Source organism: Zophobas morio, unplaced genomic scaffold (genome assembly GCF_036711695.1).
Source record: "Zophobas morio isolate AGI-343-1 ecotype UQ-CSIRO unplaced genomic scaffold, CSIRO_AGI_Zmor_V1 ptg000008l, whole genome shotgun sequence".
NCBI classification, from domain to species: domain Eukaryota; kingdom Metazoa; phylum Arthropoda; class Insecta; order Coleoptera; family Tenebrionidae; genus Zophobas; species Zophobas morio.
This window is the reverse complement of record NW_026972113.1, coordinates 12,095,896-12,113,066: the sequence shown is the minus strand read 5'-3', so window position 1 is coordinate 12,113,066 and position 17,171 is coordinate 12,095,896. Positions and strand designations below refer to the sequence as shown.

The 17,171-nt window shown below is 35.8% G+C and overlaps 2 protein-coding genes across 2 annotated transcripts; one reads left to right on the top strand and one right to left on the bottom strand.

Moving 5' to 3' along the window:
* Positions 1-1,014: 1,014 nt before the first annotated feature.
* LOC135125358 (mitochondrial-processing peptidase subunit alpha) lies at positions 1,015-9,068 on the bottom strand. Its single transcript, XM_064050880.1, has 7 exons — positions 8,915-9,068; positions 8,661-8,866; positions 8,534-8,613; positions 8,208-8,486; positions 7,667-8,157; positions 1,503-1,668; positions 1,015-1,452 (listed from the first exon to the last, which is right to left on the bottom strand). The coding sequence occupies exons 1-7, from the start codon at positions 8,962-8,964 to the stop codon at positions 1,144-1,146; spliced, it is 1,581 nt and encodes a 526-aa protein (XP_063906950.1). The 5' UTR covers positions 8,965-9,068; the 3' UTR covers positions 1,015-1,143.
* A 1,001-nt stretch (positions 9,069-10,069) lies between these two features.
* Positions 10,070-16,658, top strand: LOC135125359 (uncharacterized). The gene is made up of 3 exons (XM_064050882.1): positions 10,070-10,158; positions 14,850-15,073; positions 15,162-16,658. Exons 2-3 carry the CDS (start codon positions 15,023-15,025, stop codon positions 16,563-16,565), a joined length of 1,455 nt encoding a protein of 484 aa, XP_063906952.1. The 5' UTR covers positions 10,070-10,158; positions 14,850-15,022; the 3' UTR covers positions 16,566-16,658.
* The last annotated feature ends 513 nt before the right edge of the window (positions 16,659-17,171 follow it).

The following is a 17,171-nucleotide window of genomic DNA, read 5'->3' as shown; positions in this document are numbered from 1 at the left end:
GAAATATCCACCAATATTTTAAATTTAACAAATTAAAAATTAAAAAAAAAATGAAGAGCGGCTAAAAATCTTTGAAAAACCAAAGAATAGAAAGTGTTGCGTCTTCGAAAAACTAATTTTAAGAACATTTACTAGAAATACTTACCTTTTTTTTTGTCTCCGATCTCGGAAAATTCCGATATTCGAAATTCTTCAGCGTTGCAAATTTTAAAATACTTACCTTGCAGTGATTGTTTCGATTCTGAAAGCCTTGCTGAGAAAAAAAACCGTATTCTAGATTTAAAAGTGAAAAGAAACTCGGTTCAATTTAAGTATTTAATGACAAACTTGTAGTTATTATATCACTCACAATTAGTACACATTCGATATAAACTTAATTTCGAATATCGCGATCTCCACTGGGGCAACGTTTTGCTAACGACCGTCGATAAAAGCAAATCGTTGAGGTTTCGCATAGATGGGTGCGAAATCCAAGTGGAGACGGCGGGGGTGGAGATTGCGATCATTGATTTCACCCTTTCAAGAATCGAATTTGATGAGGTGGTTGTTTTTAATGACTTAAGTTTGGATAGTGACCTTTTTGTAGCTAAAGGGGACTATCAGTTTGAAATTTACTGGTTGATGCAAAAAAGTAACGGTAAGTGTCGTACGACTAGTTTACAAGCATTTGTTCATTTTTGGTTTTGACAGAAACGAGTGGAAACATTTCGAACCCCACACCAAACGTCCTGTGGTTGCATTACATTTTGAACAAAATACCGGATTTACGTTACAAAAATACCAAAAGTAAAGTGCACCAAAATTACCTGACGAATCTGAGACGATTGAAAGAGGAAGTTCTTTCCTTCAATTGCGTCGCAGATTTCGTCAAGGAGAAGTTTTTTTAAAGTATAAGTAAATTTTCAACTAAAAATGTAGATAAGTATTTAAAAAAACCCTAACTATGACATTTTAGTTGTTTTTGTGTTTGTATTTTAAATACCCCGACTGTAACATATACTCGATTTTTAACAAAAAAATATCACTGCGAATTATTTGACTGTCAACATTTTTCAAACCAAATGGTTTTTCGTCACTACAAACACAACAACAACAAATATCTAAATTGAAATATATACATCGTCAATAATTTAATGAGTGAACTTATCGGAACAAAGACAGCTTCCTCCCGCTGGGCATCTTCCCGTCTCTGTCTACCAAGCCAGCTTGGACGTACTCCAGCGCCGGCATGCGTCTTAAGTCTCCGCGCGCCGCCACCGAGGGCTGCGAACTCAGCAGTCTTTTAGCCACCGCCACGATTTCGTCCCGGCCGATTTTTTCGATTTCGTCGATGAAGTGCTGCGGCCTTTTCCGGTGCCCCGTCGCCAGGACTTGGCGTCCGATGTCTTCGAAAATGATGGGGCGCGACTCCAAGTTCATGAGTAGCATGGACTGTAGTTGGGTTTTGGCTCGCTGGAATTACAAAAATGGGTTAATGTTCATGGGTATATTGGGGTTCGTACTCTCAGTTCTTGGGCGTTTACGGTCCCGGCCATGTTGACCATTTCCTTAACTATCACTTCTACCATTTCTTTGACGTGGTTGGGGGGCGCACTCGCGTGGATGCACAGGATGCCGCTGTCGGCGTACGAGTGGGTGTAGGAAGTGGCGCTGTACATCCAGTGATACCTGAAAGTTTGACGACCTTGATTTTTTGGCGTTTTTGTGAAAATTCTGCCGAATTTTTTCATATTTGAGGTTATGTTGACACGTTGGCTCGAATTCGTAAAATTTGTTACTGAGACCGGTGTTTTTTGGACGACTTATGAGTGTATTTTTAATATTTAATCACATTTACACTCTTTTATTTGGCCCCTTTTTCATACTTCTATGAAAATTCTGATTCTGGAAAATCTTCTCTAAATATTTGAGGTTGTGCCGAAATATTTGGCCCGAATTGTTAAAATCTGTTGCTATGAGGTCTCCTTTTGTCTTCTTTGAGACGATTTAGTGGTGGATTTTCATCAAAGCTTGTGAAAAATAACCCCCCTAAATGTGGGGATTATGTTCTCAAAATGAGTTAAAAAGCCTCATGTAATCAAATTCATAAATTAGTCGGCACATTTGACTAAAAAGAGACGAAATTTCCTTTCTATTACGCCCGAATTATCCCCTTTTTCATACTTTTATGAAAATTCCATTTCTGTAGCTAAACTTTGAGGTTATGTCAAAATATTTGGCCCGAATTTGTTATATTTGTGACTATGAGGCCCCCTTCATACTTTTTTCGGACGGCTTAGTGGTGAATTTCCATCAAAACTTGTAAAAAAATAACCCCCCCTAAATGTGAGGTTATGTTCAGAAAATGGATCAAAAAGCCCCATTTTGTGATATTCACACATTAGTCGCCAGATTTGACTAGGAAGATACGCAATTGCCTCTCTAGTATGCCCGAATTAGCCCCCTTTTCATACTTGTATGAAAATTCCATTTCTGTAGCTAAACTTTGAGGTTATGTCGAAGGTTGTGAGGTTATGTTCACAAAATTAGTCAAAACGCCCCATTTACTCATATTCACAGATTAGTAGCCACAAGCGGCTAGAAAGAGACGCAATTTCCTCTCTATTACGCCCAAATTAGCCCCCTTTTCATGCTTTCATGAAAATTCTGTTTCTGTAGCTAAACTTTGAGGTTATGTCGAAAAATTTGACCCGACTTGTTAAAATCTGCTACTATGAGGCCCCCTTTTGTCTTCTTTGGAACGATTTAGTGGTGGATTTTCATCAAAGCTTGTGAAAAATAGCCCCCCTAAATGTGAGGGATATGTTCTCAAAATGAGTTAAAAAGCCCCATGTAATCAAATTCACATATTAGTCGCCACATTTGACTAGAAAGTGGCGAAATTTCCTCTCTATTACGCCCGAATTATCCCCCTTTTCATACTTTTATGAAAATTCCATTCCTGTAGCTAAACTTTGAGGTTATGTCGAAATATTTGGCCCGAATTGGTAAAATTTGTGACGATGAGCCCTCCTTCAAACTTTTTTCGGATGGTTTAGTCATAGATTAATATAGATGCGACATGCTGATTTTGCAAAACCACCCTTATTGACATTGGAGTCCTCAACCGCCAAAGACAAGCGCCAAATTTAAATAGTCGATGCCAATAAAAAACTTGTTTCACTACAACTCGTCGCCTGAGAACTTGTTTGATCTACAGACCAGAGCGCGCTCAAGCCAATGTCGACTCTAACTGCCCATTCACAATGGACATAAGGCATAACAAGTACATAAAGCTTACATAAATACATAAAGTTGAAACGATGGAAAACGTGTACCCCTGTTCACAGTGGACGAACGTAATTCTTATGCTTATGAACGTTTTATGTAATCCTTGTGTGCGTACACAAAGTTGAAACAAGTTCAACTTTGTGCACGAATTATGTCAAAATTATGTTAAAATCTAGGGACTTTTGAATGCTGCTGTTGAATTCCCTTTGACAGTTGGCACTTGGCACTTCACACCTTTGATTATATTATATAAATTATAATCAAAGCTTCACACTGCGAGTCTGTTCTGTACTGCGAGTTGTCAAGTTCGAATATCGTATGAAATTGTAGGTTAGATATTTTGATTGACTCAGTTTGAAGTTAGCCGTTTCTATGTTTAGCGGGGAGTTATTCCGTTCTGCGTTTGCGCAGTTTAACAATTCTTACAGAGTTCAATCTGTCCACTGTGAACGTAAATAAGCATAAGCCAGACACAAACCAAAAACGTAAATTATGTTATGCGCTCGTTCTTATGTCTTATGTCCATTGTGAATGGGCAGTAAGCGTTCAGAAGCGATTTGGTTGGTTTGGACTATAATTTCTGCGGGAAATAGTTGTTTGGTCGGTTTTTATAACGACTAAATGAGTATTTTTGATACGTATTTAGATGATTTTACATATTTTGTTTAACTAAGAATTAATTCTTTATTTGTGTTTTATACTAGCAAAACGTCTTAAACTAAGAATATTTTTTAAACCGTAATAACCCAATGGATTTTTTCGAGAAAATGTTTTGGAAACACTGTGTTCTATTTTGTATGAATTTTTAAATGTTTTTACTGACAATTTTTGTGGTTGTTTTGGATACACTCTCTGATATTATCAGTAAGAAAAAAAAATGAAAAATTAAAATAATCGAGAAATCGAGAAATCTAATAATCGAAATATCGAATAACTAAAAATCGAAAAATGAAACATCTGAAAATCGAAAAAATGTAAAATTCAAAAATCTAAAATTTAAAAAACCGAATAACGAAAAATCGAAACTCCCAAATTTAAAAAATCGGATAACTAAAAAATCGAAACATCGAAAAACTGGAAAATCGAAAAACCGAGAAATCGAAAAATCAAAAGATCAAGAAATCGTGGAGTCAAAAAGTCGAACAACTGAGAAACCGAAATAAAATCGGAAAGTTAAAAATTGAACAATTTATAAATTGAGCAATTGACAATCAAAATATCGAAAAATCCAAATCTCGATAAATCAAGATATCAAAAAACTTAAAAATTGGAAAAATTGAGCGATTGAAAGATCAAAAGAACGAGAAATCGAAAAGTGATGAAATCGAAAAATCGAAAAATAGAGAAATTGACAAACAAAAAGTTAAAAGTTGAAAAATTGGAAAAGCGGAAAAATGAAAAACTGGAAAAACTGAGAAACCGAAATAGGCCAAAATAAAAAATTGAAAAACTGATAAATCGAAAACCTGAACAATCAAATCTCGATAAATCGGGAATGAAAAATTAACAAATCGAAAGATTAAGAAACATTGAAAAATTAAAATATCAAAAGATTGAAAAATCTAACATTAAAAAATCCAAAAATTGAAAAATCGAAAAAGTAATAAAGTAGACACATCGAAAAATCCAGAAGTCAAAAATAAAAAAGCCGAAGAATTGATATACTGAAAAATCCTAAAACTGAAATATCTAAAAACTGAAAAATCGAAAAACCAAAAGAGTGAAGTCGAAAAGTAAATCGAAAAATTGAAAAATCAAAAACCTGAAAAATCAAAAAATTAAAGAACTGAAGAACAGGAAAATCGAAACACTCGAAGGTCAAGAAATGGGAAAATCAAACTATCGATTAATTGAAAAATCGAAAAATTGAGAGTTTATGAAAGTCAAATTTGAAAAATTAAAAAATCGAAAATTTGACAAAATGACAACTGAAAAACATACAATCTAAAATCGGGAAGTCGAAAAATCAAAAGGTTAAGAAATCGAAACATTTGCAAAATTCGAAAACTTGAAAAATTCAAAAATCGAAGAACTGAACTGAAAAATCGAGAAATCGAAAAATCCAGGAGTCAAAAATCGAAAAGTCGAAGAATCGAAAAATTGAAAAATCCCAAAACTCAGATATCGAAAAACTGAAAAATGAAAGAGCAACTGAAAAATGGAAAACCTGAAAAATCCGGAAACTGAAATATCCAAAAACTGAGAACCTAAAAACTCGAAAAATTGAACAATCGAAAAATCCAAAAAGTGAAGTCGAAAAATGGAAACTTTAAAAAAACTAAAAAATGAAAAATAGAAAAATTAAAGAATTGAAGAACAGGAATATCGAAACCCTCGAAAGAAATGGGAAAATCAAAACATTGATTAACTGAAAGATCGAAAAATTGACAGTTTATAAATGTCAAATTTGAAAAATTGAAAAATCGAAAATTTGAAAAAACGACAATTGAAAAACAGAAAAAACCGGGAAGTCGAAAATCGATAGATTAAGAAGTCAAAACATTTGAAAAATTCGAAAACATGAAAAACGGATCGAAGAACTGAAATAAAAAATCGAGAAATCGAAAAATCTAGAATTTTAAATATTGAAAAATTAAAATATCAAGAAACTGAAAATTTTAAAATTTCAAGATCGAAAAATTGAAAAAAAGACAATTGAAAAACAGAAAATCCAAAACCGGAAAGTCGAAAAATCGAAAGATTAAGAAATCGAAACATTTGAAAAATTGAAATATGGAAGAAGTGAAATGAAAAATCGAGATATCGAAAAATCTAAAATTTTAAATATTGAAAAATTAAAATACCAAAAAATTGAGAAATCTAAAATTTAAAAAATCGAAAAAGTAAAAGTCGACACATCGAAAAATCCAGAGGACAAAAATGGAAAAGTCGAAGAACAGAAATATTGAAAAATCCCAAAACTGAAAAATGAAAGAAAAACTGACGAATCGAAAAACTGAAAAATCCCAAAACTGAAATATCCAAAAACAGAATCTAAAAAATCGAAAAATTGAGAAATCGAAAAATCAAAAAAGTGAAGCCGAAATATCGAAACCTTAAAAAAATCGAAAAATTGAAAAATCAAAAACCTGCAAAATCGTAAGATCGAAAAATTGAATAACAAGTGAACTGAAAAATCCCAAAACTGAAATGTCCAAAAACTGAGAAACTAAAAAATTGAAAAATTGAGAAATCGGAAAATCAAAAAAGTGAAGTTGAAAAATCGAAACCTGAAAAAATAGAAAAATTGAAAAACCAAAAAACCTGAAAAATCAATTAATTGAAAAATCGACAAATAAAGAGTTTATAAAAGTCAAAAATTGAAAAATCGAAATATTTAAAAATCGTAAAATTGAAAAGAAAAACTGAAAACCGAGAAATTGAAAAATTGAGAGATTGTAAAATCCAAAAATTGAATAGGAGTAAACTGAAAAGTCCCCAAAATAAAATTTCGAAAAACTGAGAATTCGAAAGTCGAAACAGCAAGAAATTATGGTCGAAACCGGTTAGAATGTGTACCAGATCACGGATCATGACTTATAAATCAAATCGTTTCCGAACGCTTAGAGTCGACATTGGCCTGAGTGCGCTCTGGTCTATAGATCAAACAAGTTCTCAGACGACGAACTGTAATTCGTGTGACCTGAATTAAAGTGAAGGAAACTGTCAACAGCTTGTAATATTCTGGTAAATCTAGTGTCAATTTGTCGACCGTAAAACGCGTCGTTAAACATTTTTTTTAGTTAATTTTATTCCTAGTTAGAAACAAACACTGTTGCCAACATAAGTCAAGGAGTCCTCAACCGTCATTTAATTTAAACTATGACGCTTCTCTATGTTTTCTGGTTTAGTGGTGAATTTCCATCAAAGCTTGTAAAAAAATACCCCCCCCCATGAGAGGTTATGTTATGTTATATTCACACATTAGTCGCCAGATTTGACTAGGAAGAGACGCAATTTCCTCTCTATTATGCCCGAATTAGCCCACTTTTCATACTTGTATGAAAATTCCATTTCTGTAGCTAAACTTTGAGGTTATGTCGAAGGTTGTGAGGTTATGTTCACAAAATTAGTCAAAACGCCCCATTTAATCACATTCACAGATTAGTAGCCACATGCGACTAGAAAGAGACGCAATTCCCTCTCTATTATGCCCAAATTAGCCCCCTTTTTATACTTTCATGAAAATTCTGTTTCTGTAGCTAAACTTCGAGGTTACGTCGAAAAATTTGGCCCGAATTGGTAAAATTTGTTACCAAGACCCCCTTCTACCCTTTTTGGGACTATTTCCTGGTGGATTTTCATCAAAGCATGTCAAATCACCTCTCCAAATGTGAGGTTATGTTCACAAAAAGAGCCAAAAAACAAAGTAAACCATGAATGGAACCCCCTTTACCTGTTCAGGACATTGGTGTAGAGCCTCGTGTACATCCCCTTCCCGGGCCCCCCTGCGCTGAACGACCCCCCGCCCCCCAGCATCATGTTGAGCACGCACGTTGCAATAAAATCGGGGTCCTGGTGCGAGCACCCCTCGAGCCCGATCACCACGTGACTCAAAACCGGCAGCCCCGCTGACGCGAACTGCGGAATATCGCACTCCTCCTGCGCTATCCCCCCCGTGTACTGCGCTATACTGTCATCAAGCGAAATGTTTTTAATGGGGGAGAACAGCCCCCTCTCGGTCTCCCAGATGGGTCTTTTGTCGACGAAATATTTCTGGACCACCTCGCACAACTTGTTGTGGTCCACCCCTACGCCCGCCACCACCATCCTGTTTGGGGCGTAGTGCTGGCTCAGGTAGGTGAAGAGCAGCTCGCGGTCGATGCGGCCGAGGTTTTTCTTGGGGCAGAGTTTGGGAAGGCCTAGGGTGTTGTCGCGGTAGGCGGCCTGAAAACGAATTGTGATGATGTGGGGGCGACGGCTAAATGTCAACGTACGGCGTGGATCATGTCCATGAGGAGGGTTTCTTGCTCGGGGCGCATGTTGAGAGTCTCGAGTTCGAAACTGATGGCTTGGCGGGCGGCGTCGATTTCGTCGCCAGTGATTTGGGGGCGCAGGGTGGCTTCTGCGAGGAGGTGGATCACGTCGTCCAAGCCACTAGTGTAGGCGGACGCGGCGTAAATGAAAGTGTCTCGAGACGCTTGACTGTCGCAAATGCCCCCGTGTTTCTCAAGTCGGTTGAGGATTTCGTCCTTGTCGGGATAGGCCATGGTTGACTAAAACTAAACCTTGTAACAAGAGTTAAATAATTAATTGTGCATACATTGAAGGCGAGTTTTTCCAAAAAGTGAGACACCCCGCTGGGGTAGGCCACCTCATACCGAGAGCCACTATCGATGACCACTAAAATCAAATTTGTAACCAAGTTGTGGCTAATTTATTTTCGTTACCTCCAACTGTGCAAAACTCCCCAAAGCGGTCCTCCGAAGCGACTCTCAAGCCGTTAGAAAGCGTCGTCACTTGGGTGGTTTGGTGTTCCTTTTTCAGCGTCGCGAATATGGGTGTGGGTAGATTTTGCACCGGTTTGTCCATTGGGGGCATGTTCGTCACCTTTTTGTTGCCTCGGGAGGCGAAATTGCGCGCGGGGCTCCATACTCTACAATTTTGAGGTTACGTTTACCCCGACCGAAAAATCAAAGCTTACGAGATTTTAGTGGTGGAGATGTGTCTCAGGGCTTGTTTATATAACGCCATTGTCGCTGCGGGCTCCAGAAAGTGTTAGTTCGTTGAATTTTTACTGTTTTTTGCCATGAGACTGCAATTTGACGTTTCTTTGACAGATTAATTTTGGGGATTTTTTCAAGGAGGGTGGCAGAATTGGTACTACGGTGACGTGTACTGTGGGTTGCATACCATGTTTTAAATGTCAGTTTGTTTTTGTTTTTTGGAAGTTCGAATAATAAAACAACGTAAAAGTAAGTATTGTGGTTAATTGACGGTGTGATTAGTGGAAATTTAGCCCCCTAGCTTGTCTCGTATTTAAAAATGGCGAACCCTTTATACACTCCAGACGAACAGAAAAAAATTGTGGATTATATTGTGCAGCACGAAGCTTTTGATCTAGTCAAAGGTGACAAGATCTGGAAAGACATGGAAAAACTGAAAGTGGTGGAAAGGTCGTGGCAATCACTCAAGCAACACTTCAGGAAAAGGATAATCTATGAGTTGCATTACCCCCGATATAAATTAGACCCGGATGTGATAGACAAATTTCGTTTGGGTTTTAACAAAGTGGTGAAACGCAGTAACACGAGCAGGAAGAAGAAACCAACCCAAGACGATAAAAGATATCCGGATTTTTCTGCCAGGTTTTCGTCGTCTGATAGTGATTCCGGGTGTGAACAAGCCTCACGGGGTGGGAACATGAACACGAAAGACAATCAGGTAGAAAATGCGACAAGCACGGAGAATTCGGAGTCAGTGTTTGAAGTGAAGGGTGAAACGTCAGATGAAGAATATGTTCTCATAGATTAGGTTAGTTTTTATTTTTGTTCATGGTTTATATTTATTGAGATTTTTTAATGAAAATATACAGCTTTTGGTTACTTTTTAATCCTTTGATGTCCTAGGTTCATTACTAAAAATGTTTGAAGACATAACCTCAAAAACAATTGTGAAGCGTGTTTTGTTGGTGGCCTATAAGTTTACGTTAGTTTAAGCGGTCTAGAAACAACGTCGTTATATACATAAATAGTTATATCTACTTATGTTGTAGGTTATAAATGACCGACGTGGCGGGAAACATGGCCTTGACAACCTGAAATTCCCGATTTAGTTAGTACCTTCCACCTCTCCAAGTCGTACCTGTAGTCCCAGCTGATAATTGAGCGAAATGTTTTCGGTGTACTTGATCTTGAATTTCCGCGTCGTGTTTACCAGAAACAACAAGTAAGTTCTTTTGTTTTTTAAGTTCCAGCGGTACCACTCGACTTGCGTCAAAGAATCATAATTGTCCCCTGACTGTAACTCGTTTCGTTAAAGTACCACACTTGCATTATTATAAAGACGTACCAAATCTTCGATTCGTCCCAGCAACGTAACATCCTTAAATCCTTAAAAATTGTTTTAAAATTCTAGATTCTGGAAAATCTGAAAATATAGTCTATTGACAATTTGAAACAGACATCGCAGATTTGTGGAGAATCTAGAAAATAGATTCTTTTGAATGTTTGATATCTTCTATTTTTTTTTAAATTGTGCTGAATTTTTTATTTTACTATTTTTGAATATTCTCGATTTGATAATTTGTCAATTATAAAATCTTAGCAACAGAAGGATCTTTAAAAATTGTTCTAACATTCTAGATTCTGGAAAATCTGAAAATATTGTCTATTGACAATTTGGAACAGACATCGCAGATTTATGGAGAATCTAGAAAAGTAATATCCGTTCGCAAAACTCCCGCACTGTCAGAATGACATTCTGTTGGTATGAGAAATATTCCTCTAAAAGATTTTTAAGTTTATATGATTACCGCCTTGAATTTCAAATTTTCAAAATTAATGAATGAAAAATCAAATGTTTATTAACTATTTTACCTTTTTGATTTGCTGAAGTGTTCAATGTGTTTAAAGAACTTGTCAGTAATTCAAACAAATTGTAGCACCAGAAGCGTAGAAATGGACAGTAAGGTCAAAAATATATATTATTCAAAAAAAGCTTTCGTTGTCGTTCGTGTGTCATACTCTTTCTTTACTTGAATTGATAAAAATCTTCAGTTAAATTGTTTTTGACATTTTTATTTGACAAGTTATTTTTAGTTACTAATTTGTCACTAGATTGCAATTTTGCAACCTATTGTACAGGTTTTTCGCATCTCACCACTGAGTACACTCAGGTCATTTTTTCCAAATCTGACACTGACAGTGCGGGAGTTTTGCGAACGGATATTAGAATCTCTTGAATGTTTGATATCTTCTATTTTTTTTTTAAATTGTGCTGAGTTTTTTATTTTACTATTTTTGAAAATTCTGAATTTGATAATTTGTCAATTATACACTCTTAGCATCAGAATGATCTTTAAAAATTGTTCTAAAATTCTAAATTGTAGAAAATCAGAAAATATAGAGTCTATTGAAAATTTGGAATAGATACATCTCAGATTTAGGGAGAATCTAGAAAACTAGAAGCTATTGAATGTTTGATATCTTCTATTTTCTTTTAAATTATGTTGAATTTTTACTTTATTATTTTTGAAAATTCTCGATTTGATAATTTGTCAATTATAAAATCTTAGCAACAGAAGGATCTTTAAAATTTGTTCTAAAATTCTAGATTCTGGAAAATCTGAAAATATTGTCTATTGACAATTTGGAACAGACATCGCAGATTTATGGAGAATCTATAAAAATAGAATCTATTGAATGTTTGATATCTTCTATTTTTTTTTAAATTGTGCTGAATTTTTTATTTTACTGTTTTTGAATATTCTCGATTTGATAGTTTGTCAATTATAAAATCTTAGCAACAGAAGGATCTTTAAAAATTGTTCTAAAATTCTAGATTCTGGAAAATCTGAAAATATTGTCTATTGACAATTTGGAACAGACATCGCAGATTTATGGAGAATCTAGAAAACTAGAATCTATTGAATGTTTGATATCTTCTATTTTTTTTTAAATTGTGCTGAGTTTTTTATTTCACTATTTTTGAAAATTTTGAATTTGATAATTTGTCAATTATACAATCTTAGCATCAGAATGACCTTTAAAAATTGTTCTAAAATTCTAAATTGTAGAAAATCAGAAAATATAGAGTCTATTGAAAATTTGGAACAGAGACATCTCAGATTTGTGGAGAATCTAGAAAACTAGAATCTATTAAATGCTCGAAATTTGCAAATTTTAAAAAGCACAAATCGAAGTTCGAGTTTTCAGCTTTTTGCGATTTTGTGAAAATTACAAAACGAAGAACTGAAGAAAGAAAAAATCGAAAACCTAAAAATCGAAAAAAAAAATTAATGAATCGAAAAATTGAAAAATTAAAAAGTGGAAAAGTTGGAAAGTCGAGTAAATGAAACAGTTAAATCCAGTAATTGAAAAATGGAAAAATTCTAAAATTGTAAAATTGAAAAACTAAAAAACTGTAAAAATTATTATTACATATTCAAAATAAAAACTAGAAAAATTGCAAATTAAAAATTGAAAATCTAAAAGCTGAAAAATTAAAAAATTGAAAACTGGAGGAAATTTAAATCGAAAAATTTAAAACTGAAAAGGCAAAAATTTGTAAAATCGAATAAATAAAAAAATCAAAATTCAAAACTGAAGAAACTCAACGGAAAATTGAGAAAAACTGCAATTAAATTTTCCCCGTCCGGGTGACCCCGAATAAAAAAATTCATCAGAATAGTGATGGGGCGGGTGGGTGGGGCTTATATTTTGCCACTTTTCAAAGATACGTAGTCATTTTTTCACAATAGGAAATATAAAACCATGGTAAATTTTTGTAGACAAATATGGATTTTGCAATTACGCTGCGCCCCTCGGTCTGACAACGAAGGAAAAATTCATCACGATTGAGATCGAGACGGATGGGAGGGGATTATCTTTTGGCTTCCTTTTTTACAGTTGGTAATTTCTCGTAGAAAAATAACGAAAGTGTTTTCAGTTTCTTGTCGTGAAAAGAAAACGACGTACATATATTAAGAAACAAAGGCACAATACAAACCCTTAAGATAATAACGATTTTGGCAAATGACATATTTTCCAAGAAAATGGAGAAGGGTGGTTGGGGCTAGTACTTTCTAAGCTAAGCCTGATTTTAACAAAAAAAGTTACAATTAGCGCTTTTTTTTACTTGTTCACATCCTAGATTATATAATTAGTTTCCATTCGCACTCAACAGAAGAACATAATTAGCCCCGCCCACCCACCCTGTCTCCTTTTCAGTGATTAATTTTATACGAACTGAATAAAATGAATAATCTTCTACTGAATAGAAACAAAATAAGTAGTTAGAATCAGAACAGGGTGGTTAGGAGGTGCTAGTACTTGCTAAGATAAAACTGATTTTGGCAAATCACATTCCTTCCAAGAAAATAGAGGGCGGGTGGGCGGGGCTAGTACTTGCTAAGATAATAACGATTTTGGCAAATGACATATTTTCCAAGAAAATGGAGGGCGGGTGGTTGGGGCTAGTACTTCCTAAGCTAAGCCTGATTTTAACAAAAAAAGTTACAATTAGCGCTTTTTTTTACTTTTTCACATCCTAGATTATATAATTAGTTTCCATTCGCACTCAACAGAAGACCATAATTAGCCCCGCCCACCCACCCTATCTCCTTTTCAGTGAATTATTTTATCCGATTTTGTCTTATACTGAACAGAAATAAAATTAGTCGTTAAAATGAGAAGAGAGGGGGTGGGCGGGGCCAGTACTTGGTAAGATAAGACTGATTTTGGCAAATGACATACTCTCTAAGAAAATAGAAGGCGGGTGGGCGGGGCTAATATTTGATAAGATAAGACTAATTTTGGCATTTTTAACCATTTTCCGACTATCCGAAATTAGTTGACGACATTTTCTTGTAGATTTCGTCATTCTCGCCTTCGTTTCTCGGGAATTTCTATCGTTTTTCTAAAATCGCTAATTGAAATACAGCAACTTTTTGAGTTTCGTCACAATAGCTCTTTATAAAAATTTTGTATATAAAAAGGAAATTATTATTAATTTTTGTTCCATTATTGCATTATTAGTTTCCACTCCCACTCGACAGAAGAACATAATTAGCCCTCCCCACCCACCCGGTCTCATTTTCAGTGACTGATTTTATGCGAACCGAATGAAATGAATGATCTTATAGTGCACAGAAACAAAATTAGTAGTTAGAATGAGAAGAGGGTGGGTGGGAGGTGCTAGTATTTGCTAAGACAAGGGTGATTTTGTCAAATGACATATCTTCCAAGAAAATAGAGGGCGGGTGGGGGGGCTAGTACTTGCTATGATGAGAATGATTTTGGCAGATGGCATATTTTCCAAGAAAATACAGGGTGGGTGGGCGGGGCTAGTATTTGGTAAGATAAGACTGATTTTGGCATTTTTGACATTTTCGACCATTTTTCAAATACATCCGAAAATTAGTTGAAGACATTTTCTTGTAGATTTCGATATCCAGAAGCCATTTTCGCCTTCGTTTCATCGGAAATTCCTACCGTTTTTCCAAAATGGCTATTTGAATTACATACAGCAATTTTTAGAGTTTCGTCAAAATAGCTCTCTATAAAAATTTTGTAGGTGAAAAAGGAAATTATTATTCATTTTTGTTCCATTATTCCATTATTAGTTTCCACTCCCACTCGACAGAAGAACATAATTAGCCCCGCCCACCCACCCTGTTTCCTTTTCGACGATTGATTTTAAAAACTGGAGAATCGAGAAATTGAAAGATAGATTGAAAATATGAAAAATTAATAAAATTTTGAGATGATGTCATCAATTTTTTGGGAGGATATGAACGAATAATTCTTTGAGTAACGATTTACATTGAGTACGACAAAGCAGCTTCAAAGTTAAATTGAAAATGAAAGAAACCTGACCTGACCTGACCCGCTCTGACCGATTTTCTTTGTTCGTTTCAGGCAAAACTTAAATTTTAGTGTTTTGTTGGTGGCCTATACCACAAATACATCTAAACGATCGGAATCAATATTCACGGGTAGAATCTAGCAGTGGCGTCGGTTTGTCTGGAGGAAAAGTGCGTCAAGAAAAGCCGCATACAAAACCTTTCCGGCTAACATCTTTTCTTAATGTAATGGGGAACTCCAGCTGGTGTCGAGGTGAGAAAAAAACAACAAAAAATCCGGTAGGTGTCTTCAAACGAATAGTTTTAAAGTCTGAAACTTTTTTTCAGAAGAGAGTTAAACACCAAGTGAATAATTGTTTGTTTCTAGAGCCGCGATCCATCTAAAGGAAGATTTCCACCAATCGGACCTTGGTCCCCGTTCAGGACCCTCAAAAATTCCTTCCCTCTTCACAGCGCCTGTGAAAAAGGAGACCTTGAACTCATCTGCAAACTTTTATACCATGGAGTCGACCCCAACGCACCCAACTCAGACGGTTTGCTACCCATAGAACTACTCCCATGCGACGAAAACAGTGACGTAGCACTGGACATCCTTTTCCCTTATTCGGTCGAGGACGGGTGTTCCGTCTCGCTCCACACCATGACGGTGGCCATGCTCCAAACTTCCTCCTACTTCCGTCACCTCTGTTCAGTCGCCAAAGAAGTGACTTACGACGACACCGACTTAATTTTTTTCCGCAACAAATTCAGATACTTGGTCAAAAAACACTTCTTCCTCTTCTTGGACAAGTTCGAGCACGTCGTGAGAGCTGCAATCGACGAGTTTTTTTTATACTGGATGATAATTTGGCCGGCCGGATGGGATGACGTTGGCGAATATGCGGCAGTTTTGGACGCCCTTGTTGCACGAGGGTGTCTTGAAGAACTCGCACGTCCCAAGACTCATCTAGCTACTGAGCCTAAACGAATTTACGAAGACGAGATTTGGGTTGCAGTACCAGGAACTGACATTATTATCGCACAATTAATCGAACTGTTCAGCTTCAGGTTCGACGAAGACGAAATCACGAAGATGATTCTCGAGATGGTGTCCTACGGCCTCAGAGTGACCTTCCACGACCTCGACTTTGTGTATGGTCGATACGGCCACAACGACTTGTTTCGAATTTTGTTACATATGGATGTGGACGATAACGTACACTGGAAAAATGAGGTGTCTGTGATGGTAGTTCTGCATTTTGACCCAGGGTTGTGCTTGCAGGACCCGGAGTTTATAATGCTTTTTGAGCCCTCGGTGAGCTCCAGTGATTTAAATTTAATCTCCGTAAGAGCGAATAAAGACAAAGCACTTAAATATCGAGAGTTTTGGGCGTGTCTGGAAATGCAAACTAGGGTCAGGGAGGAAGATAGTTGCTCGACGACGGGAACTGATGGAATTAAGAAACCTAAACCAGTTTTTTACAGTCTTTATTACGAAAGAGATTATCGGACTGGTCCTAAAATTTCCCTAGATGCGTTTTTCGACTATTTCAACCACGAGAAGGTGAAGGAGTTCTGTTTGAGTAGGTGCCGAAGAAAGAAGTTGATAGAGAAGGTGAAGAGGATGCCGACGGTTTCTTCTCTAGTGGAATTGAGCAGAAATGTTGCGAGGAGTTACATTGTGGACAAATTTCGGGCGTGGAGTTCGAGGAAATTTCTCACGGCTGTGAACGCACTTCCTGTTGACAACACCACGAAAAGTGTACTGGCTTTAGACACGAAAATATATTGAAGTCGCGAAGAAGGTCCTCGAGATGGTGTCTTTCGGCCACAACTTATCGGTGATGATTTTTTTTGCATTATAAATAAATTTTTAGTCAAGATATATTTGCTTATCCCTTCCAAAAAATTGATGACGTCACCTCAAAAATTTGCCGAATAAATCCTATCTAAAATGTACAAAATATGATGAGTCTGTACTTGTGATTTATCATTCCATTCATATTTTTTGGATTTGCCTATACAGGCTGACTAAAAAAAGATCATTGTGTTTGAGGAGCGAAGGAAGTTCTGTCGGCCAATTTTTATATTTATCGCTTTTCATTTTTTTTTTTGTTTCGGTTCTCAGCTAATACAATTGTTTGAGTTTTCAGTTTTTCATTTCTTAAAATTTTCGATTCGCAATTTTTAATAATTATTATATATGAGATTGCCTTCACTTTCAATTTAACTTCGAAGCTGCAAATCGAAGGCTCTGAAATCTTCGCAATTTTTCGATTTTTCGGTGTTTTAATTTTATAATTTTTGATTTTTCATTTTCTCCATTTCGTCTTATTCGAAAAGTGGAAAAATCGAAAAACTAAAAAATCGCAAAAAAGAAGAGTTTTTCGACTTACGA

Excerpts from the sequence above, each read along its gene's own strand:
- LOC135125359 (XM_064050882.1), top strand. The coding sequence starts at position 15,023 with ATGGGGAACTCCAGCTGGTGTCGAGGTGAGAAAAAAACAACAAAAAAT. Across the intron at positions 15,074-15,161 it reads AAAAAACAACAAAAAATCCG|AGCCGCGATCCATCTAAAGG; the intron begins GTAGGTGTCTTC and ends GTTTGTTTCTAG.
- LOC135125358 (XM_064050880.1), bottom strand. The coding sequence starts at position 8,964 with ATGGCGTTATATAAACAAGCCCTGAGACACATCTCCACCACTAAAATC. Across the intron at positions 1,669-7,666 it reads TACACCAATGTCCTGAACAG|GTATCACTGGATGTACAGCG; the intron begins GTAAAGGGGGTT and ends TCAAACTTTCAG. Across the intron at positions 1,453-1,502 it reads TAAACGCCCAAGAACTGAGA|CGAGCCAAAACCCAACTACA; the intron begins GTACGAACCCCA and ends TTGTAATTCCAG.